Source organism: Capronia epimyces (genome assembly GCF_000585565.1).
Source record: "Capronia epimyces CBS 606.96 chromosome Unknown aczIQ-supercont1.6, whole genome shotgun sequence".
NCBI lineage: Eukaryota > Fungi > Ascomycota > Eurotiomycetes > Chaetothyriales > Herpotrichiellaceae > Capronia > Capronia epimyces.
Genome location: NW_006912909.1, coordinates 2236128 through 2259555, shown reverse-complemented (window position 1 = coordinate 2259555; position 23428 = coordinate 2236128). Strand labels below are relative to the sequence as shown.

The 23428-nt window shown below is 53.3% G+C and overlaps 9 protein-coding genes across 9 annotated transcripts; 5 read left to right on the top strand and 4 right to left on the bottom strand.

The window, feature by feature from the left end:
* Positions 1-896: 896 nt before the first annotated feature.
* Positions 897-2176, top strand: A1O3_07705 (26S protease subunit rpt4; the record flags this gene model as incomplete). The annotated part of the gene is made up of 3 exons (XM_007737811.1): positions 897-1113; positions 1161-1547; positions 1599-2176. The coding sequence occupies 3 exons, from the start codon at positions 897-899 to the stop codon at positions 2174-2176; spliced, it is 1182 nt and encodes a 393-aa protein (XP_007736001.1).
* A 249-nt stretch (positions 2177-2425) lies between these two features.
* Positions 2426-2812, bottom strand: A1O3_07704 (uncharacterized protein; the record flags this gene model as incomplete). Its single annotated transcript, XM_007737810.1, has 1 exon — positions 2426-2812. One exon carries the CDS (start codon positions 2810-2812, stop codon positions 2426-2428), a length of 387 nt encoding a protein of 128 aa, XP_007736000.1.
* Positions 2813-3769: 957 nt separating this feature from the next.
* Positions 3770-5666, top strand: A1O3_07703 (uncharacterized protein; the record flags this gene model as incomplete). Its single annotated transcript, XM_007737809.1, has 5 exons — positions 3770-3933; positions 3995-4368; positions 4429-4661; positions 4745-5009; positions 5386-5666. The coding sequence occupies 5 exons, from the start codon at positions 3770-3772 to the stop codon at positions 5664-5666; spliced, it is 1317 nt and encodes a 438-aa protein (XP_007735999.1).
* A 928-nt stretch (positions 5667-6594) lies between these two features.
* A1O3_07702 (uncharacterized protein) lies at positions 6595-7315 on the bottom strand (the record flags this gene model as incomplete). Its single annotated transcript, XM_007737808.1, has 2 exons — positions 6595-6633; positions 6704-7315. The coding sequence occupies 2 exons, from the start codon at positions 7313-7315 to the stop codon at positions 6595-6597; spliced, it is 651 nt and encodes a 216-aa protein (XP_007735998.1).
* A 585-nt stretch (positions 7316-7900) lies between these two features.
* Positions 7901-9601, bottom strand: A1O3_07701 (uncharacterized protein; the record flags this gene model as incomplete). The annotated part of the gene is made up of 1 exon (XM_007737807.1): positions 7901-9601. One exon carries the CDS (start codon positions 9599-9601, stop codon positions 7901-7903), a length of 1701 nt encoding a protein of 566 aa, XP_007735997.1.
* A 666-nt stretch (positions 9602-10267) lies between these two features.
* Positions 10268-12418, top strand: A1O3_07700 (uncharacterized protein; the record flags this gene model as incomplete). The annotated part of the gene is made up of 4 exons (XM_007737806.1): positions 10268-10330; positions 10386-10601; positions 10660-10763; positions 11116-12418. 4 exons carry the CDS (start codon positions 10268-10270, stop codon positions 12416-12418), a joined length of 1686 nt encoding a protein of 561 aa, XP_007735996.1.
* Positions 12419-12994: 576 nt separating this feature from the next.
* Positions 12995-15487, top strand: A1O3_07699 (pre-mRNA-splicing ATP-dependent RNA helicase PRP28; the record flags this gene model as incomplete). Its single annotated transcript, XM_007737805.1, has 1 exon — positions 12995-15487. One exon carries the CDS (start codon positions 12995-12997, stop codon positions 15485-15487), a length of 2493 nt encoding a protein of 830 aa, XP_007735995.1.
* Positions 15488-16516: 1029 nt separating this feature from the next.
* On the bottom strand, positions 16517-21759 carry A1O3_07698 (uncharacterized protein; the record flags this gene model as incomplete). Its single annotated transcript, XM_007737804.1, has 2 exons — positions 16517-21478; positions 21529-21759. The coding sequence occupies 2 exons, from the start codon at positions 21757-21759 to the stop codon at positions 16517-16519; spliced, it is 5193 nt and encodes a 1730-aa protein (XP_007735994.1).
* A 378-nt stretch (positions 21760-22137) lies between these two features.
* On the top strand, positions 22138-22823 carry A1O3_07697 (40S ribosomal protein S11; the record flags this gene model as incomplete). Its single annotated transcript, XM_007737803.1, has 3 exons — positions 22138-22318; positions 22448-22686; positions 22755-22823. 3 exons carry the CDS (start codon positions 22138-22140, stop codon positions 22821-22823), a joined length of 489 nt encoding a protein of 162 aa, XP_007735993.1.
* Positions 22824-23428: the final 605 nt, after the last annotated feature.

Sequence of the window (23428 nt, the reverse complement as noted above, 5' to 3'; positions counted from 1 at the left end):
CAAGAACAAAATGAAATGAGCGACATTCGTGGATAATGTTGCTTTTGGGAAATGGTAGCAGGGTGACTGGGAGGAGTGGGAGTGGGGGAGCTCAGGATACTCACTGGAGAGTTGCTAGTGGTGTGATTGGAATCTACGTCAGCAGAGACTGGACTTGCTTGAGGTTAGATAAGTGAGAAAGACAAGAAGAAGCAGGATGGGAGCGTGTTCTTGTAAGGGTCGTTCAAAGAAGATGGGAGAATTGGGTGTGATGAGCAACAGTTCAACTTTTTGTTGTCTCGGTGGGGCAGGGGAGCAAGCAACCGGTCGCTACACACTGTGGTGACTGCACTCAACAACTGAGGTCATAAAATAGGCTCAAATCGCAGTTTCGCAGTTCGCAGGCGCAGGTAGGCCCAGGCGCAGGCGCAGTCACACCTGAGGTGCGGGACGAGAGATCAACGGGAAGCTCCCAGTGGTCCAGTGGCACCAGAGTTGCTCTGCCCCTCCATCCCAACTTGGACGTATCACGTATTACGTACTCTCGTCAGAGCTTCCTTTTGGCGGCGGCAGCCCCCGGCGAGCTCCTAGAGAAGCTAGACTCGATATAGACTGGCTCCCTAGGCTGCCTCACGTGACAAAGTGTCGGACTACCTTCCTCATCTTCCAGAGCCTTGCGCTCCACTGGGACAGAGTAGTGCCTCGTTCCGCGTGTCGTTGGTTACCTGCGCAAGCTGCCATCGTCGACACTACTATTCGAGGGCGTGATCATCTAGGCCCCTACAACATCATTTCTGAATTGACTGCACCGGTGTTTCTCTATTGTGTCCCCCATTTGTACACGTCAACCCCACTCCAGACAACGAACGAGTTCTACACCGCCGGTCGATCTACCTGGGCACCCTGAGTTCGCCAATATGGACGGAAGCGGAGATCCCGAAAGGCAACAGGCCCTGGAGCAGTACAAGAACAAACTACTGGAATCACGAGAATGGGAGGCCAAGCTCAAAGCCCTGCGGATGGACATCAAAGGCCTGCAGCAAGAATTCGAGCTCACAGAGGAAAACATCAAAGCGTTACAAAGCGTCGGTCAGATTATCGGCGAAGTGCTGAAACAACTGGACGAAGAGAGATGTATGTTGGCCACCAGAGTCTGGACGTAGAATGCTAACATGGTTCAGTCATTGTCAAGGCTTCCTCGGGCCCCAGATACGTCGTGGGCTGCCGGTCCAAAGTCGACAAGAGCAAACTGAAACAAGGCACGCGAGTGGCGCTGGACATGACAACTCTCACAATCATGCGCATGCTTCCTCGAGAAGTCGACCCTCTCGTCTACAACATGTCGCTGGAAGATCCAGGACAGGTATCCTTTGCCGGTATCGGTGGTCTCAATGAACAGATTCGAGAGCTGCGGGAAGTCATTGAACTTCCCCTCAAGAACCCCGAGCTTTTCGTCCGAGTCGGCATCAAGCCTCCTAAAGGTGTCTTACTCTATGGACCTCCAGGAACTGGAAAGACCTTGTTGGCCAGGGCTGTTGCGAGCAGTCTCGACACAAACTTCCTCAAAGGTGAGATAGAGAGTGTATCCAAGACGCCTATGGCTACTGACGTCTATCTAGTGGTGTCCTCAGCTATTGTTGACAAGTACATTGGCGAATCCGCCCGATTGATCCGAGAAATGTTTGGCTATGCAAAAGAACATGAACCTTGTATCATTTTCATGGATGAAATCGACGCCATCGGAGGTCGACGATTTAGCGAAGGCACGTCGGCCGATCGGGAGATTCAGAGAACACTCATGGAGCTCTTGAATCAATTAGATGGATTCGACTACCTGGGGAAGACCAAAATCATCATGGCCACCAACCGACCCGACACACTAGACCCGGCACTGCTGCGAGCAGGTCGACTGGACCGGAAGATCGAGATCCCGCTGCCCAACGAGGTGGGCAGATTAGAGATTTTGAAGATCCATGCCGCAGGTGTGGTGACCGAAGGCAACATTGATTTCGAGAGTGTGGTCAAGATGAGCGATGGCCTCAACGGAGCTGACTTGCGAAATGTGGTTACCGAAGCCGGCCTCTTCGCAATCAAGGATTACCGGGATGCAGTTAATCAGGATGACTTCAACAAGGCGGTGCGAAAGGTGGCAGAGTCTAAGAAGCTGGAGGGCAAGCTGGAGTACCAAAAACTGTAGAATATCATCTGTGTTGGCTTTCAGAGGGGCTGAGCGTTCGTTAAGACTCCCCATGGTCATGGTCCATTGACCTGTCGGTAAAGGAAACAAAGCATTGCTAGGCGCATTTGACTGTCCCAAATCAAATCGATGCTGGCCTGGCGATAGAGGCCATGTCTTGTCTCGATACGTGGCCGTGGCCTTCAGCTTTGCAATAATAGGTAGGTACTGCAACAATGGTCATGTCACAGACAACAACAACAACAGTGATCATTCGCGAGCAAAGCCCATGGCGATGCGCCACCACTTCTGGAGGCCTCTGGACTCCATGTGAGCAGCCATTTCTTTGACCGTGTCAACTTCTTCCAGAGTACCGAGCACTGCGTCTGGTATTTGTTGTGGCGCCACTGGCAGCGCGTCAGGGTCAGGGACGGCATCGACAGGGGAGACGAGTTGATAATCCTTGTAGCGTAGATTATGCACAGTGTCGACCCAGTTCTGAACTTGGGATTTGTTGCTGCCTCGAACATACATGACGCCGGGGACGCCTCCTGATCGCAGTAGGGCAAAGCATTGGTAGGTTTTGGCGGCGGCCCTGAGGCGGGCGACCTTTTTCCTCGAGGTAATATGGTGAGTGCGGATCAGGGCATGGTACATGGTACATGATCCTCTGGTTGTATTGCAGGGAGGCCGTAGGAGCCTTAGCCTAATGAGCTTGTCAGATTGGACAGCATATGAGGCAATGAGGCAATGAGGCAATGAGGCAATAAGGCGATGAGGCGATAAGGGTAGGTCGTCACGCAAGAGCGTAGTGTCTAATACCTATACCAGGTAGGTATACGGCACTCTCAGTACGTACAATTACCAATAAATATTAAATAGTAGCTTAGGTACGCATGCTTCAAGTTGGAGTCGACAACTTGAACTGGCTCTCCATTCTCTCCATTCTCCATTCTCCATGCGGACTTGTACGCCTCGGGCCTTGGCATCAAGCCGTAAGGCGCAAGACGCAAGACGGTCTTGTCCCCGCAGCATCGTGAGGCCGAGTCGAGCCACACACTCCAGTGCCTCGCCATCTCCAATGCAACAATGCTCGACCTTCTCCACGACGATGCCAGATCCGATTTATAATGACGGTGTTCGGCCGCAGGACTGGAGAACAACAACCTCGGTACCTGAGCCGTCGAGCAGACAGTCTGATGGCACATCGATCTCCGTCCCCTTCTGATCCTCAATACGTACTAATTACTCTGTACTCCGACCAGTGTGCCCCAATCCCAGATCAGCATGATGGACCCTCCTTCAAGAAAGCCGGTGCTTTTGTACTTTTTATATGCCGTCTTTTCCGCTTCCCCCATCTTTTCTATTCCTATTCCTCACCATCATTCTGCAAACAGTGACTCAGCGACCCAAGGAGGTCTCCTTTCATCTGTTCGTCAACAATGGGCTTGACCACGCTCAAACCCATTTGTGTTTGTGGGGACTAATATTGGCTGGCTGGTTGTGCCGCCCCATAGTACGGAGTACTGACAGAGAGGACCGGACCTTGGACTGGCACCCAACCGACCCAGAGCTCCTCTTGACATGGGCCATTTAGACCAGGAAAGCTCCAAGATGGGCGTCGAATCTGTATCTGTCGACCCTGCCACTAAGATTGCGCTCGATGTTCCAGTGGCGGATGCAGCAATCGTTCCTCCGCCGCCCTCAGTGGCCCCCGACGGAGGAGTCCGAGCATGGCTTCAAGTTTTGGGATGTTGGCTCGTATTCTTCAATGTCTGGTAAGGAGACTGTTCCATATGCGACGAATGAAGCAGCTGATGACAATGTTGGATCGTCAAGGGGCTTTCCTTTCTCATTCGGGCTGTTTCAAAGCTACTACGAATTGAACATCTTGACCGGCATGTCTTCGTCGAACATCTCCTGGATCGGGACAATGACATCGTATCTTCTGATTGTCACCGGCGTCCTCTCTGGTCCTTGGTTCGATCTCGGCTACTATAAAGTCATGCTTCTAGGAGGGGCTGCCATGTCTTGTCTTGGGATCATGATGTTGAGCCTCTCGAGTCAGTACTACCAGATCTTCCTGACCCAGGGCATCTGCACTGGTTTGGGTTGTGGGGTTCTCTATATCCCCGGCCTCGCGCTCGTCGGCCGTTCATTTACTAGGCGAAGAGCAATGGCAATGGGAATCGTAAGCAGTGGCGCTCCTGTCGGTTAGTCTACTCAAGCCCACCGTGACAGTGGAGACTGCCCATTGCTTACAGACACATCAGGCGGAATCATCTATACTATTACTTTTGACCAGGTCATCGACTCACTGGGCTTTGCCTGGACGGTGAGGGTGATGGGATTCATCATGCTCGGGTCCTACCTCATTGCATTCCCACTCTTGCTCTGGGGAACGGCCAACACGGGCGACATCGCGTCCGGGACCCCTCGGAAGCTGTTTGACAAGTCGGCCTTCAAAGACCTAGCCTTTTGGATGTATACCTGGGCCAACTTTTTCGTAAGTGGGGGCAGTCCACATTTCGTGTCCGGCTCCAGGTCTGGGGCATGTCCAAGCGAATCTGATTACTTACATTACCTCAGTTGTTTTGCGGCTACATGGTGCCGTTCTTTTATATGCCCAGCTACGCCCAGTTCGAGCTGCACATGTCGCGATCACTCTCTCTGTATGCCGTCGTCATTGCACAGGGTGTCTCCGTCATAGGACGGCTGCTGGCGTCTGCTGCGGCCCTTCGAGTCGGGGTCATGATCCCCTGGCTGACCTGTGGCACCCTCTCGGCCATTCTTTGCCTGGCGTGGATCGGCATCCATACTCCTGCCGCGTTTCTGGTCTATGCAGCACTGTACGGTAAGTCAAGAATCCTCTCTCGCTTTTACCCTCCTCTCCTGCTTTTACTCTTCCCTCGTGCTTTTACTGTCCCCTCCCGCTTTTACTGTCCGCTCCCGGTTCTTACTGTCCCCTCCAAGCGTCCAGGCCTGGTTTGTACTTGATGGCAATGCTTACACTCTCTCCCGCTTTTACTCTCCCCTCCAAGCGTCCAGTCCTGGTCAAGAATCCTCTCTCCCGCTTTTATTCTCCCCTCCCAAGCATCCAGGCCTGGTCAAGAATCCTCTCTCCCGCCTTTACTCTCCCCTCCCAAGCGTTCAGGCCGGTCTCTACTTGATTGCAATGCTTACGATCATACTCTCGCTCTATACTTGATTGCATGCTTACGACGCAATAGGGGGCTTCAGTGGCGCGCTTATTCCTCTCCCGCCCAGTATTTTCCCCGTCGTGTGTCCCGATCCCAAGATCCTCGGCGCACGTCTCGGCATGGCCCAAGCAATTGGCGCCACCGCCTCGCTGATAGGCAGCCCCATAGCGGGTGCCCTCTTGGGCCTAGGAGGCCACGGCTACCTGGGCTTGCAACTGTGGACGAGCCTCATCATGTTGGTTGGGAGCTTGTTCCTGGTAGGACTGTGGATCACGCTTGTCAAAAGAAGGGAGTGCAATATATTGATCTAGGCACGGGTGGCAGAGTGCGCTGGCACAATTGTTCTCACAGTAGAGGAATGTGCTAGAGGGGATGTACGTATATGCGTGACTCTCACCTGGGGACTCTCACCTTGGGAATTATCTTCTGCTACTGGAATATATATGTACGTATGTATGTATATATGTATATATACACACGCAGTTCCGGCAAACCGGACCACACATCAACTAGGCTGTCGACCCAAAGCTTCATAAAGTTCCGAGAAATCTTCCTCAAGACGTCGAAAACACCCAAAACAAGTCACGTAGTTATAGTTGATGGTGTCACGGTCCTAAACTGTTACACCACGACAGTCACCAAAAAGGACGAAGTAACTAATTCACTCGTGAATTAGCCACTTGGTGTATATAACCGTCACAGATGGTTCCTGGTTCATTGCTGATAGTTGATAGTTTACGGCAGAATTAATAAATGCTTAACCCGAAATCTTGCCTTGATGCCTTGATATTTCACAAATATTTCACAAATATTTCCTATTCCTATATCGCTTGGCTTTTGCTATTCTACAAGTACTCCGTATCGCTTGAGAAGAAAGATGTGCGGGTGATGGTGCTCGTGCCGTGCTGTTCATACACGCAGCTTCATCCAGTGAAGTGCTGGCCGAGTTCGAGTTCTTTGACAAGGATCCCCCTAAACAGGCTGAAACTGACAGACTTCACTCATTGTCGTCCGGTAGTTGATCTAGCTGGCTGGATCAGTCGAGACTATTTGATCGACCTCACTTGGTGCGGAGCAAGTCTCAACAAAAGGTGTCAGTCGGTATCAGCCGGTGTCCGTGTCAGCCCAAACCCCCGAGCCGATATTCAGCGGATTCCAGTGATCAGACGCAAGATGCAATCCCTCTGAACGTAATCGGGGAGCAAGGAAGACACCTTATTTCGGAGCCAGGAACACCCCTTATTTCGGATACTTCTTCCAACCTCTACCGTGTCCTCTCTGTAATTGGGTTAGCACAATTCCCAACGAGACCAAAACGAGATCCCAAGAACAGCATCATGAGCCTTACCTGCTTCCATTCTCTGACCAAGTCCGGCATATTCTCCATCGCCGTCCTCCTTTTATCAAGATTCGCGCCGACACGTCTCTCCCACTTGTGACCCTTGACCTTCTGGCCCTCACCTGTCCCCTTGACACGCAGCCCTCTCTCCAGCAACCGTGCCTCCTTGAATGCTGTTGCCTTTCGACTTGGGGGGAGGAGCTCCTCAATCCCGTGCTTTTTGGCCAATTTAACAAGCTCCGCCTGCCGTCGCAGCCCGATCCTCGCGCCCGCCCATCGGCCCGTGACCGGATTCTTGCGTGGGAGAAACGGGTTGGGAGGAAGTTTGCTTTCGATCGAAGAAGATGACAGTGTCGATGTCGGTGCTAGTATGGTGGATTGCTCTTCCGACGACGACGCTTCGGACTCTAGGCCTGTCTGTGTCTCTGTGGACTGTGGGACCGAGGTTTTCTGCGCCTTGATGGCCGCCGCTCTGGCGATGGCGGCTTCTTTGGCTTCTTTCCGCGTGAGAGCGAGTGTGGCTCCGGTAAACTTGGTCGAGTACAGTTGAGGCGGATATCGAGCGAAAAAGGTGACCAGCCGGGGCGGCAGGCTCAGTTTCTGTATTGCGGCTTCGGCCATGGTGGAAAAAAGAAGGTTAAGGTTGCGTGGTCGCCGGACGGGGGGATCCCTTCACCTCATGCGTAGCTGTAGGACATTGAAGGCTTGGTCGGTAGGAATGGCGGTGGGCGGTGGGCGGCAGTCATTGAACGTGAGTAAATTGAAGTTCAAAGGACCCAAGAACTCCAACTGTAAGGTGACTAGTCACGTGCCTGGGAGCCGGAGAGAAAGTTGCTCCAACGACCAATCATAGTCTTGACGGGTGCCGGAGCTCTAAGTCACGTGCAATCCAGCCAGGCCTTGCCGCTTTAGACCTTGTGACCTCTCAACCTCAACCTCAACCTCAACTTCATTCATCTTGACTACGGGTTTTATTTTCCAGGGTTCAGGTAGGATCCAACGTCCGGAAGGGCTCTAGGTTTTTTTGGGACCTGCTTAGGACGTTGGATCACTCGGTAAGCGGGACGACTCTTCTGGAACTATCAATCGCCGTCACCATCTCTATACCTCCCTCGGTACAGTTCAGTTACCAGACATCTTCACTCTCTTGTCGCGCAGGCTTCTGCGCACCGGCGTCCCATCATTCTGTCTGGCAATTTCTTCCGCTCACGTTTGCTCCTGCTGGAGGACCTGCTTCTTCTCGATAGGCTTGTCGATCGCCGTCGCGAACACTATGTGTCTTTGATCATCACGTTCGCCCCTTTTGAGCTTCCATTTCCATTTTAAATTATGTTCAATGATGGTCCCAAGTCCCTCGATTGGGGGGCCATGACCATAATCCCTAGTCTGCCTGCCACGGGTGGGTAATAAAGTCAACTCTTCAAGTGGATAGGAACGAAGACCTTTGGCCGACGAAATGCACTCGAAGATGCTCCTCGCCAAGGTCTCCTCATCCATGTTGACGCTATTCATGAGCGTATCTTTGAGCTGGCCATTCCGTGGACAACGGCTTTCACCAAACCCAAAGTACTGTTGTTCCCACTCTCCCAATGATATATCATTGGCTCCCTCGTCGTCAAGGTGGAGGGTTATCGTTTGGAGCTTTGGCAAGCTGCCTAATGTTGTGTAAATTGCAGCTTCGGTCTCGTGACCTCGGCAGTGTCGTATCGGTAAGGCCAGCTCCGTGAGCTGGGTGAAAGCAGTTCGAAAACGAAGCATGTCGCCCAAGCCAGCCTGAAAAAGTGGAACCCATCTATACAGAGGTTCAATCTGGAGCTTGACGAGCGAACCACCGTGGCGCGAGATGATGGCGTCAATGGTGCTCGGGTGCACGGCGTTGCCCTTGACACTGAGCTCAGACAGAGGTGGGAGGCTATGGATGAATGAATTGTAACGGTCAACCTGTTCCGATGATAGTGTACCTGATTCCAGATCTGGATCTATCATCCGCGTTTTGAGTTTCTTGAGCGAGTCCAACTTTGGTCTGCGATCGGTCTCGCCAGTTATTATCGGATGTAGTTCCCAGGTAATCAATGTCTGGAGCTTGGACAAGTCGAAGTGTTCGCTGTAATACTCGAATTCCTCGTCCCAACCAATCCCCACCATCTTGAATTCTTCCAAAGCTAGGGCTCGAGACGGTGATTTAGGCGTATCAATGTCAATGTTCTTGAATCCTTCCCAGGGTGGCCTTGGTGATTGATATGCTCGTACCAGCCCAGGACGGTTCATAGCACGTACCCATCGAATGGTTACTTTCTTCAAGCTTGGGTTCCGCTCTACTATATCAAATAGAGCCATATTGGTGTAGTTCTCGCGGCGGGAGCGTGGGTGAAAGCGCGAACCGGTCGTCGCAATGCTGTGGAGACTGGGTGAAGTCAATAGGGTGAAGTCGTCTGGGTCAAGGACACGATCAACAGGCTCCAGCCTGAATAAGAATCGTTTCAGATCGACCTTGCATGCAGGAAGATGGGCTTGCAAAGTTGTCAGAAGAGACGGCGGGAAATGATTGCTGCTGTCCCAGGTCACGGTAGATAGATTGGGTAGCTCGCGAACAAACTCGGCCAGAGATGTCCAGTGGTCGTGGTCTGGATATTTGATGGTGCTTATCCATCCCTCGATGATCAACTCATGGACATGAATACGATCGATCCCGACAACTCTGCCACTCCACAGCTCGACGTCCTGGACAAGCCTTTGCGGATCGGAGTGATGAATTGAAATTGTGCGAAATCGAAACGGTCTACACAAATCATCACAAGGCTTGCTGCTAAGGGCGAGGGCAAGCAAGCTGTTCCGATCAAGGTAATGGCAGATTCTATAAAAGATCTCGGGGGGGAATGAGACGATCGATGTCGGCAATGGAGACATGGCTAGAGAGGATAGGTGGGTGTGTGAGAGAGGGAAGGGAGGAAATAGAGAGATAGAGAGAGAAAGCGGAAGGACTTGAATATACAGTAGATCATATCAACCCCCTGCAATGCCTCGGTTGATTAGAAGACCAGCATGGCACAGAGATAGCGTGGTAGCCTTGCCAGCCGTGCGACAGCAGGCGCTCTAAGACCTTGCCAAGGCTTATAAAGACGTCGAAGTGCTTCGACGCGCTAAGAAAGCGCGTTGTATATATTTCGTACTATACGCTTAGTACGGAGTATATAGTCTAACAAACCCCTAAGCCCTCGAGCCCCGTTGATAAGGCGAGGCTGAATCACGTGCTCGAATGACGATAGGGAGTACAGGGCGGCATCACCCTTGTCCGAAAGAGGTTTGAGTTTCTGCCACCCGTAGTTTTCTCTTGGCGCAATTGCTGTAACTTTCGAGCCGCAGTTCTTCAGCTACTCAAGTCAACAGGTAGTTTTTCCACTTCATTCCGGCTGCACTCTCCCATCTCCGTTCCCATTTCGCCTCCGATACTGTCTGCGAACGACGGGCGCATCGAAAGACATCGACAGGCTGTAGACAGAACGCCCTGCCTTGCCTCGCCTTGTCTTAGTCGGGTAGACCGCAAGACTCGGTGCCTAACCAGGCTACGTACAGATGGACGTGTACGGGGGAACCGACGAGGAGAGCGCCGAGTTGCGAAAGCTCCTAGTGGAAGTGGTAAGTCTCCGACCAACCGATCCGACATAAAACGCTGACAGAACGATCGCCTCAGAACGATGATTCCGACAACTTTGAGATCTGGGAGAAACTCGTGCGTACGGGCGAGTCGCTTGAAGGCGGCATCAACCGAAATTCTAGTGCTCAAGCAATCACTGCGATAAGAGACATCTACGACCGTCTGCTCAGCAAATTCCCTCTCTTCTTCGGGTATTGGAAGAAATATGCCGACCTCGAGTTCTCCATCGCTGGCACCGAAGCAGCCGAAATGGTAAGAGAATTTGGTCACACGGGTTGAAAAATGAAGGCGCATGCTGAGACTCCTATAGGTCTATGAGCGCGGTGTTGCAAGCATAACCAATTCGGTCGACCTGTGGACGAATTACTGTTCATTCAAAACCGAGACCTGCCACGACGCCGATATCATTCGAGAGTAAGTATAGATAAGCTTCCCTCTTGTCGAGACCTAAATACAGCAAGATCACAAAGACGTCGCCAAAACCTCTTTCGACGCAGAATGCCGACGGCCACCGCAACATTGGTGAGATCGTCAGCAGCCATTCCCCTTCTGGATTGCTTCTCACATATCATCAGTCAGGCGCGTTGATTTGCTTTTCTCGGACGGCCCCTGTGCCCATCACTATTCCTGCAGGAACATGTTGCAAATGATTGAGGGACTTCACACCGCGTTGATCCGCCAAATTCATGTTTGCTTCCTCCGCCCTCCTCTCCTGACCCTTGGCCCGTATGTTCAGCGATGCTAACTTCAACTTTTTGATGAATAGACTCTTCGAGCGAGGCGCGGCCTTGGTAGGCCTGGATTTTCTTGCCCACCCCTTCTGGGACAAATACATCGAGTTTGAAGAACGCTTGGAAGCACACGATCGCATATTTGCCATCCTAGGCAGACTCATCCACATTCCGATGCATCAGTATGCCAGGTACTTTGAAAAATACCGGCAAATGGCACAGACTCTCCCGCTGGTTGCTATCGTTCCTGCCGGAACACTGACTCAGCTGCAACTGGACCTTGAAAACGAGGGGGCTGGATACAAAGCCGGCCGCAGCCAGGCCGAAGTGGAACGCGAATTAAGGGTCCGCATCGATGCTTATCATTTGGAGCTGTTCAGGCAGACGCAGACCGAGACCACGAAACGATGGACGTTCGAGTCCGAGATCAAACGTCCGTACTTCCACGTAACAGACCTGGATGAAGCCCAACTTACGAATTGGCGCAAGTATCTCGACTTTGAGGAAACCGAGGGCGACTATACACGAATCCAGTTCTTGTACGAGCGGTGTCTGGTTACATGTGCCCAGTATGACGAGTTCTGGCTGAGATATGCCAGGTGGATGCTGGCTCAGCCAAGTAAGGAAGAGGAAGTCCGAAACATCTACCAGAGGGCAGCATGCATTTTCGTGCCAATTGCTCTTCCGGCAGTCAGACTTCAATATGCCTACTTTGAGGAAATGAGCGGCCGAGTTGATGTGGCCAAGGACATTCACGAGGCAATTCTGGTCTCTCTACCCGGCCACGTTGAGACGATCGTCTCGCTTGCGAATATCACTCGTCGCCATTCCGGAACGGAGGCTGCCGTGGCGATCTACCAGAGTCAGATCGATTCTCCGTCCATCGAACCTTCTGCCAAGGCAGCACTCGTGGCAGCATGGGCTAAATTGCTATGGAAGATCAAGGGAGCACCGGAAGAAGCTCGACAAGTGTTCCTGAAGAACCAACAATGGTATCTCGATAGCCCAGCTTTCTGGTCAGCCTATTTGCGTTTCGAAATTGGTCAGCCCACAACAGCGGACACGGAACAAGCCCAGTATGACCGAATCCGACGAGTGGTGGACGAGATTTTCAGCAAGAGCCGTTTGCCCGAGTCGACGGTTCAGGAGCTTGTCACAGCTTACATGCAGTATCTGCTCGAAAGAGGCACCAAAGATGCCGCGAAGGAATACTTGACTCTCGACCGGGAAATCAATGGGCCAACTTCTGTGCAAAAGTTGCCTAAGATGCAAAATGATCCGAGCAAGACTCCGGGTTTTGTTAATGGCCAGGTATGCTATGGCTCGGCCCCTTTTTGACTCTGCCACTTGTATTTAACTAACACCGTCTCTACAGCCACCCCCGATCCGGTATACATGAGGCTGTCCACTCCTGAAGCATCAACTGCAGTGGTCATCTGGATTTTGTCACGAGGTCGGTGGGCATTAGCGATCGGGGCTGGTAGTTTTCGACTTTTTCTTGACACGGCTTGGTGTGGACTGGACGGCCGAGTGTACAATGTTGAACGTCGATAGTCAAAAAATAGGCATATCAACTCTAGATTTGGAATGTACAAACGTGACCCCGTCGCTCAATTTGGATTCATTTGTTCATGGAGTCGGGCCTCAGCCTTGTCACGTGAGGGGTTCTGCCTGGCGGAAATCTGCCAGCCAGTGCCACACCTTGCTTGGCGTTTCCGAGGCCTTCGCCGCGGCTTTCAGACTTCGGGGTCGACTTCAACTGGAGACACAACTTCGCATAAAGTAGTTCGCAGGTGCATTTTGATCCAACTGTGCATATTCCGCCGACTGCCAACTGCCAACTGCCAACCCCTCGTGTCCTCGACAGACCGCCACCCCCAGCATCACTGTGCTCGCTTGGACTGGACCGCCATCATGGCGATTAAAATGGTGAACGGCCACCACGGAAATGACATTCCAGCACCTCCTGTTGACCCTGTCTCAAGACCACAGACACAGACTCCTCTGCCCCCTCCACCGCCACCAACGTCAGATCTGGCGCCACCTCCACCCCCAGCCGACAACGGAGTCCCTCCGCCGCCGCCAGAAGCCATCCCGCCACCGCCGGTTAACGAGCTGAAACCCCAAGCTCCCCAGAAGAAAAGATGGGGATCGACCAAGACAACAAAGGTCACGCCGCTGAGCGTGGAAGAACTCTTGAAAAAGAAACGAGAGGCCGACCTGGCTGCCAGCAAGCCGAAGTTCCTGTCCAAGGCGGAGCGCGAGCGGTTGGCCCTGGAGAAACGAGCAAAAGAAGTCGAGGCTGCCGCCGCATCAAAATCCAAGCCTCAGAACGGTAGTCTTTCAGCATCTACAGAGCCTGAGCGGCGCAAGGCTAATTCAGTCCCGAACGGGCCGAGGGCCTCGCGTAATGGAGATATTCCGACGGGTCCTGCTGCCATGCGGTCCCGAGATTACAATAATAAAGGTGGTGATTCGGCGCCGCCTGCACCTTCAAAGTCGAGAGCATCCGGCGGCGATTCTAAGGCGCAAAAAAGGCAGGCCAACGAAGATGCGCTGGAAAAGGCAGAATCCGACTTGATTCGGCAAAGGTACATGGGCGCCAACCTGAACGTTTCTACATTTTCCGCCCTCAAGAAGAGACGACGGACGACGGAAAAGAAGTTTAATTTCGAGTGGAACACGGAAGAAGACACGACGCCGGATTATAATCCCATCTACAACGACCGAGCGCAACTCTCCTTCTTTGGACGTGGCCGGTTGGGTGGATTCGACGATCAGGCGGCGGAGGAAGCGGCAAGAAAGTACGCCGAAGTGTTACAGTCGAGGGACGGAGAGGCTGGAGCTGCACGGGCTCAAGAAATGCTCGAGATGGAGCGGAAGAGAAAGGAAGAATCTCATCGGACGGCGATCGACAAACATTGGAGCGAGAAGAGATTGGATCAAATGCGGGAACGAGATTGGCGCATCTTCAAAGAAGACTTCAACATCAGCACCAAGGGCGGAGGTATCCCCAACCCTATGCGGAACTGGCAGGAGTCGGCCCTACCACGACGGTTATTGGAGATTATCGACCAAGTCGGATACAAGGATCCTTCGCCCATCCAGCGAGCGGCCATTCCCATTGCCCTTCAGAACCGAGACCTGATCGGTGTGGCTGTGACTGGGTCTGGTAAAACAGCCGCGTTCCTGCTCCCACTTCTCGTCTACATCTCCGAACTACCGCGGCTCGACGAAGATGAATCGCGACGCAACAACGGTCCTTATGCCATTATCCTCGCTCCCACGCGTGAGTTGGCGCAACAGATTGAGATCGAGGCGAGACGGTTCGCCACTCCTTTAGGCTTTACGGTCGTATCCATTGTCGGTGGCCATTCGATCGAAGAACAAGCCTACAACCTTCGCAACGGGGCCGAAATCATCATCGCCACCCCCGGTCGTCTTGTCGACTGTATTGAACGGCGGATCATCGTGCTGGAACAATGCTGTTACGTGATCATGGATGAAGCCGATCGAATGATCGACCTCGGTTTCGAAGAGCCGGTGAACAAGATCCTCGACGCCCTTCCCGTCGGCAACGAGAAACCCGACTCGGAAGCGGCCGAAGACAGCCGGGCCATGTCCCGGTCTCTCGGGGGCAAAGACCGCTACCGCCAGACGATGATGTACACCGCGACCATGCCTGGGGCAGTGGAGCGCATCGCACGCAAATACCTGCGGCGCCCCGCGATCGTGACCATCGGCAACATTGGCGAAGCCGTCGACACGGTGGAACAGCGGGTCGAGTTCGTCGCGGGCGAAGACAAACGCAAGAAGCGGCTGCAGCAGATTCTGGCTTCGGGCGAGTTCCGACCGCCCATCATCGTCTTTGTCAACATCAAGCGCAACTGCGACGCCGTGGCTCGTGACATCAAGTCGATGGGCTTCAGCTCGGTCACGCTACACGGGTCCAAGACACAAGAGCAGCGTGAAGCCGCGCTGCAGTCGGTGCGCGACGGCAAGACCGACGTCCTCGTGGCGACGGATTTGGCGGGTCGTGGTATCGATGTGCCCGACGTCTCGCTCGTGGTCAACTTCAACATGGCCAACAACATTGAATCCTACACCCATCGTGTCGGCCGAACCGGGCGTGCCGGCAAGAGCGGCGTCGCCATCACCTTCCTCGGCAACGAGGACGCCGATGTGCTGTACGATCTCAAGCAGATGCTGATGAAGAGCAGCATCAGCCGCGTCCCTGAAGAGTTGAGGAAGCACGAAGCCGCCCAGCAGAAAAGCCAGCGCGGGGGAGGGGGAGGTGGAAGGAAAGCCAACACTGCGAATGATGAGAGTGGTGGGTTTGGTGGGAAAGGAGGATTCGGTGGAAAGGGTGGTGGAGGAGGAGGAGGTGGTAGTGGTGGTGGGTGGTAGCCGCGATGTAACTGATGATGATACGTATATCAATACTGCTACCAATCCTGATATCAATTCCATGAATTCATCTTCTATTTTCTTTACTATTACTATTATTATTACAACTCCAATTCCAATTCCAATTCCAACACCAACACTAATAGCATGTATGGCATAGCCGGATATGAAATGATATGGAATGGAATGGCAAGGCGTGTACGTATGTATGTACTAAAGAGTATGTACTTAAGAGTATGTACTTAAGAGTATCTATACTAAAGAGTATATAGGTAAGTACAGGCCTAGACCTGCCTGAGCCTTGAGCCTGACCACCATCGCATCACACTGAACCAGTCTCGTATTATGTACGTAGTACATAGCATATAATACAGTACTTTCATTCCATTCCATGTCTTATGCTTGCTTATACTTACTTGCCTGCTTGCACCGAGCACTGTAGATACAGTATCTATTCTTCGACAAAGAACCCTAGCCTCCTTGGCCTTATAAGTTACAGCACTTACTTAAGTGAGTCTCCTTGGCCTTACAATATCTGACTGAGGAGAGGAACCTGCCAACTAAATAACCTAAGCTACTGTCAGCTACTGTAAGCTAAGCTGCTTAATCAAGCTTGTTTGTTTGGTTCGCAAATCAGGCTCGGGGCTCAGGGGCGAGGATGAGGATAAGTCGATAGAAGCCAAAACACACACAAAGATGTCAAAAACACACAACAACAAACACACACACACACGCAAAGATGTCAAATACACACACAGATGTCAAACTATAGAACCCCCAAACCTAACACGACCCCTCTAAAAGATCGAGCAAACCGAGCAAAACCGGGGAAAAGAGTCAAAGAGAGACAACATCCGTCCGGGTTCAAAGGTGTCCTGGATACACATCCCCTATAGGAATCCCAACCCCAGATTCCGGCTCAGACTCAGACTCAGACTCCGGCTCATAAGAAGAAAAATCATTTCATCGTTCGTTGACCAGTCGTTACATATCACCCTACCCCCTTACCCCTACCCTTAACCCCTACCCCTAGATCGGACTCCTCCTCAACGCCCCGACTCGCTTGATGGGCGTGTGCATCATGGCCTCCTGGACTTCGGGCGGAATGGCCGCTTTGACTATGGGCAACTGCGACGACTCCTTGTCTGCCCAGCCACTGGCTTCGTCCTGCACCGCCTGCGCCGCCTGCGCCTTACCCGACACTGAGAGCGACGGGTTGAAGTTTTCCTTATCTGCTGCCGCTGCTGCCGCCGCCACCGCCGCCCCTCCTGTGGTCCCTTGTAGGTACTGTGACGTGAACTTCTCGAGACGTTGTTTGGGCACTGGAAGCGCTTTCTTCTGCATTGGGTTGGTCCGCTTGGGCGCAAGAGGCGACCGCTTGGGTGCCGACGAAGCTGTCACTATAGCTGATGCCAACGTCGATGGTGACCTGGGAGCTTGTACCGCCGCAGCCCGGGGAGTCGAAGTAGCTGTGGGAGCAGAGTCGGCTTCATCCTTGATCTTGGTCTCGGTCTTTTTCTCCTGTTTCGACGGCTCCTGCTGCCGACTCCAAGCCAGAAAGCCCTGGACGGCACTGACCAAAGCGCCCTCACCAAGTGTCAGACTCTCGACCTCCTTCCCAAGAGCGTGTTGGACTTTCCTACTCTTCGCACCACTCAGAATGTGCGACATGGATCCATAGACGGCGTTGGCGGCCACATTGGTGGAAGCAACCATGGCACCATCGTTGAGAATGGTGGCCATCACGGTAAAGATTATGTCAACGCGTCCCGCCTGATTCGGTAGCATCAAATTCACCTTAATCGCCAACCTCTCATCACTCAAGATCGAGGCCGTCGTAATGCCCACCAGGCTCAGCAGACGGATTTCCTCCGAGACATTGCACGCGAGATCCCAACCTTGAGAGACAGTCGATAGCAATGTTTTGGATGCGATAGACCCTTTAGGCATCATTGCAAACACGTGCAGTTGACTTCGGATCATCTGTAAGAAGAAGCGCTTTTCAGTGGCCAGTTCCGGAGCTGCTTCTTCGCCATCGTCTTGACCGATGGGTGCAAACGTCAAGCTGATGGGAGCGGTCGGTCCCGACACAGACGCCGACTTCCTCCCGGATCTCCGTCGAGGCGCGTCAGCTGCATTGCATTGGAAGCCGTGCGGGTAGAAGAACAACCGGAGTTGATCCTTGTACACCATGGTCAGAGCGGCGCCGTAGCCATTGGGTTCGTCCACCTCCTCAACGGCAAGGAGCCGCCAGCCACTCTGTTTCTCGATCGCCTCAACCTTGGACTTGAGCGCCAGGACATCCGCGACCGGCCAACCCTTGTGTTCTTCTCTCACTCGGTCTGCCTCTGCAATTTGATCCTTCATCTCGAGCTTCAGCTCCGTTGCCGCCGCCAGAGCCTCGTCTTTCTCCTTGATCTGGTCTTGCAGAGTGTCCAGCAATGCAGATCTCTGGAGGTGGTAGTCGTGAGCATCCCGCAACTGATGGCGGTAGTCAGTCAGAGCCTCTTGATCCACACTGTCCAACTCTTCTAGCCTCTGTTGAAGCGAGCTTTTCTGTCTCTCAAGCTCGGACTGCTCCAGAAGCAGGGGTGGGATCACTCCATCCAATTGCTTCTGCTGCTGGTCGAGAAGAACCAGGTCTGCTCTGATCCCGTGGTTGATACCCTCGAGACCAGCCTTGAGGCCTTCCACAAGCTGGGCTCGCCACTGATACCATCCCTCTTTGCTCTGGAGACGAGCATTGGCTTTGCCGTTGCGGAATTGGTTGTCCATGACCAACTTCACATCTGGTCGAGCATCGAGATACTCCCGGAAAAGCGGCGGTTGTTCAGCGAGGGTTTCCGCCTCGATCGTTCGAATAATCTTGCGGCCGGTAGAAATGTAGGACTTGAGCTCTCTCGTGGCGTGCTGATATAATTCGAGGAGGGGCAACGTGGTGGCAGCTGCAACAAAAGTTGCCTCCGTGCCGTTGTGATCTTCAGCATCTTGGGATTTCCTGGGCGCCAGTGACTGTGCCATGGTGTGTCTCCTCTTGGTGGTCGAAAGTTCGATGAAGTGAATGTTGGTCATGTTGAGGAACTCTTGCAACGAGATTTTCTCCTCTTCGTCCCCATCACGCCCGTGTTCTAGCTGAGCCGTCGCAACGTCAATGGCACCGACCACATTGTCGAGCTTGTCCTCGAACGAGGTAGGCCGTGCATCTCCATTGCTCTCGACATTGCGATAGCGCCCAGCCGAGGAAGGGCTCGCGGCCACAGTCCGCGTAGGGGAGGAATTCGCAACTGTAGGAGTTATCTTCTCGGTGCTGGCCAGGTCTTGGAGGTACTTCAGTCGGCCTGTAGTTTCGTCCTTGCTGGGCGGCCTCGGTAAGTGAACCTTTTTCACCGGACTGCCCTCTCGCGAGACGCCCTTCAACCGCTTAGGGGTCGAGTCAGCCTCCTCTTCATCGTCCATATCGAGTTCGGCCGGCCGCTTGCCCAGTAGCCCCTTGGCCCCGCCAACGGCAAGACTCTTCCTGCCCTTGAGCTTGCCGGACTTGGGTTTCTTCGGCGACATGGCGTCAATCATGTCTTTCAGCTGTAGGGTCGCGGTCTCTTCCTGATGCTGATTAGCCTCCTGCTCCATGATGAACCGACCACTTTCACGTCGGTGCTCTTCAGCTCGCTCGGCCTCCACTTCATGCTCAAGCAGTTGCGGGTCTTCCAAGCGCACCCGTTGGGGCGCGCCGCCCCCCAGTTTGAACTGAGGGATGCTGTCGCCGATGCTGGTCCGACGGCTCAGGATCTCCGACACCCGAGGGGATCCAATTCCGTCTTTGTCAACACCAATGCCGCTCGATCTTCGTCGCGTCAGCTGGGGCTTTGGGGCACGCAGAATGACGCTGGGGGTTTGCTGGCCGGTCTCTGCGTCTCGGGAGAATAAAGTGTTTGCGGTAGTGTTTGCTTCTCGGGGGATGGATCCGGGTGAGTTTCTAGCCTTGATCTCAGCCTTGAAGAGCTTCTTTGGTGAGGCTCCTCGACGTGTTACGTTGGCAGACAGTGGTGTCTTATTAGGAGTTTCGGCGCCTGCCGGAACAGGTGTAATCTGTTTTGATGGAGTACCACGCTGAGTCCTCGTTGTAGATTTGACCGGCGTACTGATCTGCGCCTTTGGTTGTGGTGTGGTAGATTTCGTCGCGCTTCGCTGAGGCCTCCCAGACAGTCGTGGTTTTAGAGCAAGGCTCGGGCTACCCGTCTCTGATGCTACTGATGCCAGGTGTTGTTGAGATTTCGGCGTTGTTTGAGGACTTGCTTGTTGAGTTGGCTGCCCTTTCGGTGTCGTCGATTCCGTAGTCGCCTCTGTACCACTTCTTAGAGCTGTCCTCGCCGCCCTCTTTGCTCCAGCGGAAGCCTGGTTGAGGATGGAACCCACTGCACGGGTCATTTCCATGGCCATTGTTTGCTCGTCGTCTGCATCACTCTCGAGTTCGGTTTGCTCCTCGATGGGAGCCAGGATGCCTCCGACCGCAGCCGTCATGTCCATGCTGTCATTCCCGTCCGTCTTTTCAGAACAAAGGGATTCTCTGCGGGCAGAATCGCCCAAGACACCCCCCACAGCAGTCGTGAATTCCATCGTCGCCTCTTCGTCGACGCCCTGGAAGAAAGTCCTGTTATTGGAGTTTGACTCGTCCTCAACACCAATTATGCCACCTTGCATCACGGTAAAATCCATGGGCTCCTCGAACGTCGAATCGTCTCCGGAAGAACGGCGGCGGCGAACAATGCTTTTCCGACGAGACGCAGGGGACTTTACACCCTTCCCGGTCGGAGATTGCCTCGAAACAATGCGCCCAACCGCCTTTGTTACATCCATGCTCATTCCCTCTGTCTGTTCTTGAGGCTCTGTGATGTCTGCGTCTTCCCGTCGCTGTAGAGGGGCAGCGTGGCGAGAGGAATCCTCCGGCATGACGTTTTCCAGGTCATACATGGCACTATTCTCCATGTTTGCCCCACGATCGCGAGCCCAGGGCTGGAATGCATTCGTGACAGTCCCTGTAACCAGATCCATGGATAACTCGTCGTCTTGTTCGTCATATTCAATTCCGCGCGTCCCGGCCTGACTGGCGGCCTGACGGAGACGATCTTCTAAGCTGGAATGTGTGCTTGACCCGGAGTCTTGCGAGGTAACAGTGTGCGCAGTGCCATCTTCCAAACTCATGGCGGTGTCTCCGTCTGTGTCGGATTCGTCGGAAGACTCAATGCCTTCCTCAACGCGCAGCGGACTGCTGTTTGTCGTGATGTCTCCAGAAGGGCTGGACGAAAAGACCTCATCTTGCGAAGCGTCCAACATGGGCTCTGAGAGCCCTGAGCTTCTTCTCCGACGCTTCTTTTGATGGAGATCCCGTTGATGAGCCGGCGATTCTGCGACTAGTTGATGTTCGGGCTGTTCAAGAGGAGTCGAGGGGACGGTCGTTGTCGCCGGAGAGAGACCCGATGCGGCGGGCGACTGAGTGGCTGACATTGATGATTGTCTTCTTGTAGAGTTGGAGGCAGAACTGGTGGTCGAGTCTTCTGCAAGCTCCATGACACTCCATGTGTGCAGAGTGGCCTCTGGCGCAAACGAAACTCTGCGGTTCGCCAGCGATTTCCGTCTCGCAGCTCTGCGCTCCAAGATGGCTTGCTTCTCGGCCTGGCGTTTCAGCTCTTCCTCTCGCTCACGCTCGACCGTCTCCATACTTTCAGCACCCGATTTGCCGGGTGTGCGGCGCCGCATGGGACTGAAGGGATCAGCGACATTTTCAGCGCCTGACATTGTGATTTCGCCCCGATCTTGTCTACTAGGCCCCGGTGTTGAGAAATCAATGAGGAGGTCCTCGCCGCCATTCTTGCTCGGCGATTTACCTTTTCCTGTGCTTCGCTTCCGTAGTTCGTCAAAGGTAGGAATGGCCTTGGGCGGTGTGAGAGGGATGGTAGGTTTCAAGATTGACTTGATCTGGAAGGGGGCCGAGATCTGTCGATTGTTAACAACGCCGCCTGTTCGACGACCGTGGTGGTGATTACCTTTGCAGCATTGCCGGTGGACTCTTTCAACGCCTCAATGCCCCCTGGTCCGAGGCTCTTTCCACGCGACTTCTTTTTTGCTACTTGCGCAGCGCTATTCTGAGCCTGCAACGCAGCAATGTCGGTGGTGATGTTGTCCTTGAAGGCCGAGATCTTTGAAGACGGCATATGCGCAATTGACTGGCGGGCCTTCTGTCGGGTAGCCTTGCGATCAGTGGCCGAGTCAGCCATCGCTGTGCGCCACAGAGTCTACAAAACTGTGTTTCTAATGGTGTGTTGCTCTAGAGATGTTGCAGGGTAAGAATGATGTTATGTCGACTTACAGTGCGAGATCCGCGTCCCACCAGCGAAGCCCGACTCGAACCAGGCTTGAGCGCCCAGCATTGCCATCGCGACACACTAAGCCCAAGCGGGAAATCATAAACACGAGAACAACTCGAGGTCACGTGGAAAGTCTGCTTCCCCTTTAGGACTAGTTTGTCCCAGCCCGCCAAGACTGCTGCAGCACACAAGTTTTGAGAAACTCGCAATATTTCGCGGTCGAGTTTCCACGTCCACGCCGTCGACGACAATCACCCGAATTGCGCACCGTTGTCAACCACCGCAAGCATGGCGACCGAGTTGACAGTTCAGGCCGAGCGCGCCTACCAGAAGCAGCCGCATATCTTCCTCAACCAAAAGTCCAAAGCCTCGAAGAGCAGGGGAGCCGGCAAGAGTGGACGAAGATGGTACAAAGATGTCGGCTTGGGCTTCAGGACGCCCAAGACCGCCATTGAAGGACACTACATCGGTCAGTAAAAATCCTGGAAGCACAGCTTGGCTTTATGAGAGGATTCAGGTTTTCTCGCCTCGATCGTTCCGCGAACATCAAGTATTGAAGGAATTTTGTTTCTGACTTGTGTGGTTTGGCTCTCTACAGACAAGAAATGCCCTTTCACCGGCTCGGTTTCCATCCGAGGTCGCATTCTTACCGGCACTGTCGTTTCTACCAAGATGCACCGAACCTTGATCATCCGCCGAGAATACCTCCACTTCGTGCCCAAGTACGCCAGATACGAGAAGAGACACACCAACCTTGCCGCCCACGTTTCCCCTGCGTTCCGTGTCGAAGAAGGTGATATTGTCACTGTCGGCCAGTGCAGACCTCTCAGCAAGACTGTAAGATTGTCCATACCCGCAGATGGCCAAGACTGCCTTCGGTACAGTGTATTGACCCAGTTGTCTAGGTCCGATTCAACGTTCTCCGTGTGTTGCCCCGTACAGGAAAGGCCGTCAAGTCGTTCAAGAAATTCTAAATGATCTGGATGTGTTGAGGCTGTGAAGGAGGGAACAGGGTGCGAAGATTTTGCTGGGTTGATGGGATTGACCAAAAAACATGAGCATCTTGACCAACGGCATGGTTTTATGGGCAGATGTTCTTGGGCGTCATGAAGCACAGATCAGATTAGAGGATGTGCCGCTGGTGCTGGCGTGAAGCCGCGCCAGAAAAGAATACCAACAACCATGAAAGAAACAAAACCCAATGGACATGACAATTCCTGTGAAAACTTTTACTTTTTATTGTGTGGTTATGTTCAACGCTAACTGTGCAGCGATCTCTCGAGAAGACCAGCCCGCTTGCCATTTCTCTCCAGTCAGTTGGGATATGCCAAATCCGCTATTCTATTCGCTGGGCCCCATCTTCTCAGGTCGATCTTCAACAAGCAGTGTCTCCCTAAACTCCAGTCTGACCAGAAACCCCCCATGTTTCGCTGCTGGCTCGGAGATATGATCGGGATTCCCTCAGCCCTCGCCGTTCCAAACTTGATTAACAGACTCTTGAGATCCGTCAACGGCCTCCAACCCAATGACCGCCTTGTCAATGAGACCTGACCCTACAGCACGTGTACTGTAGGGTTCG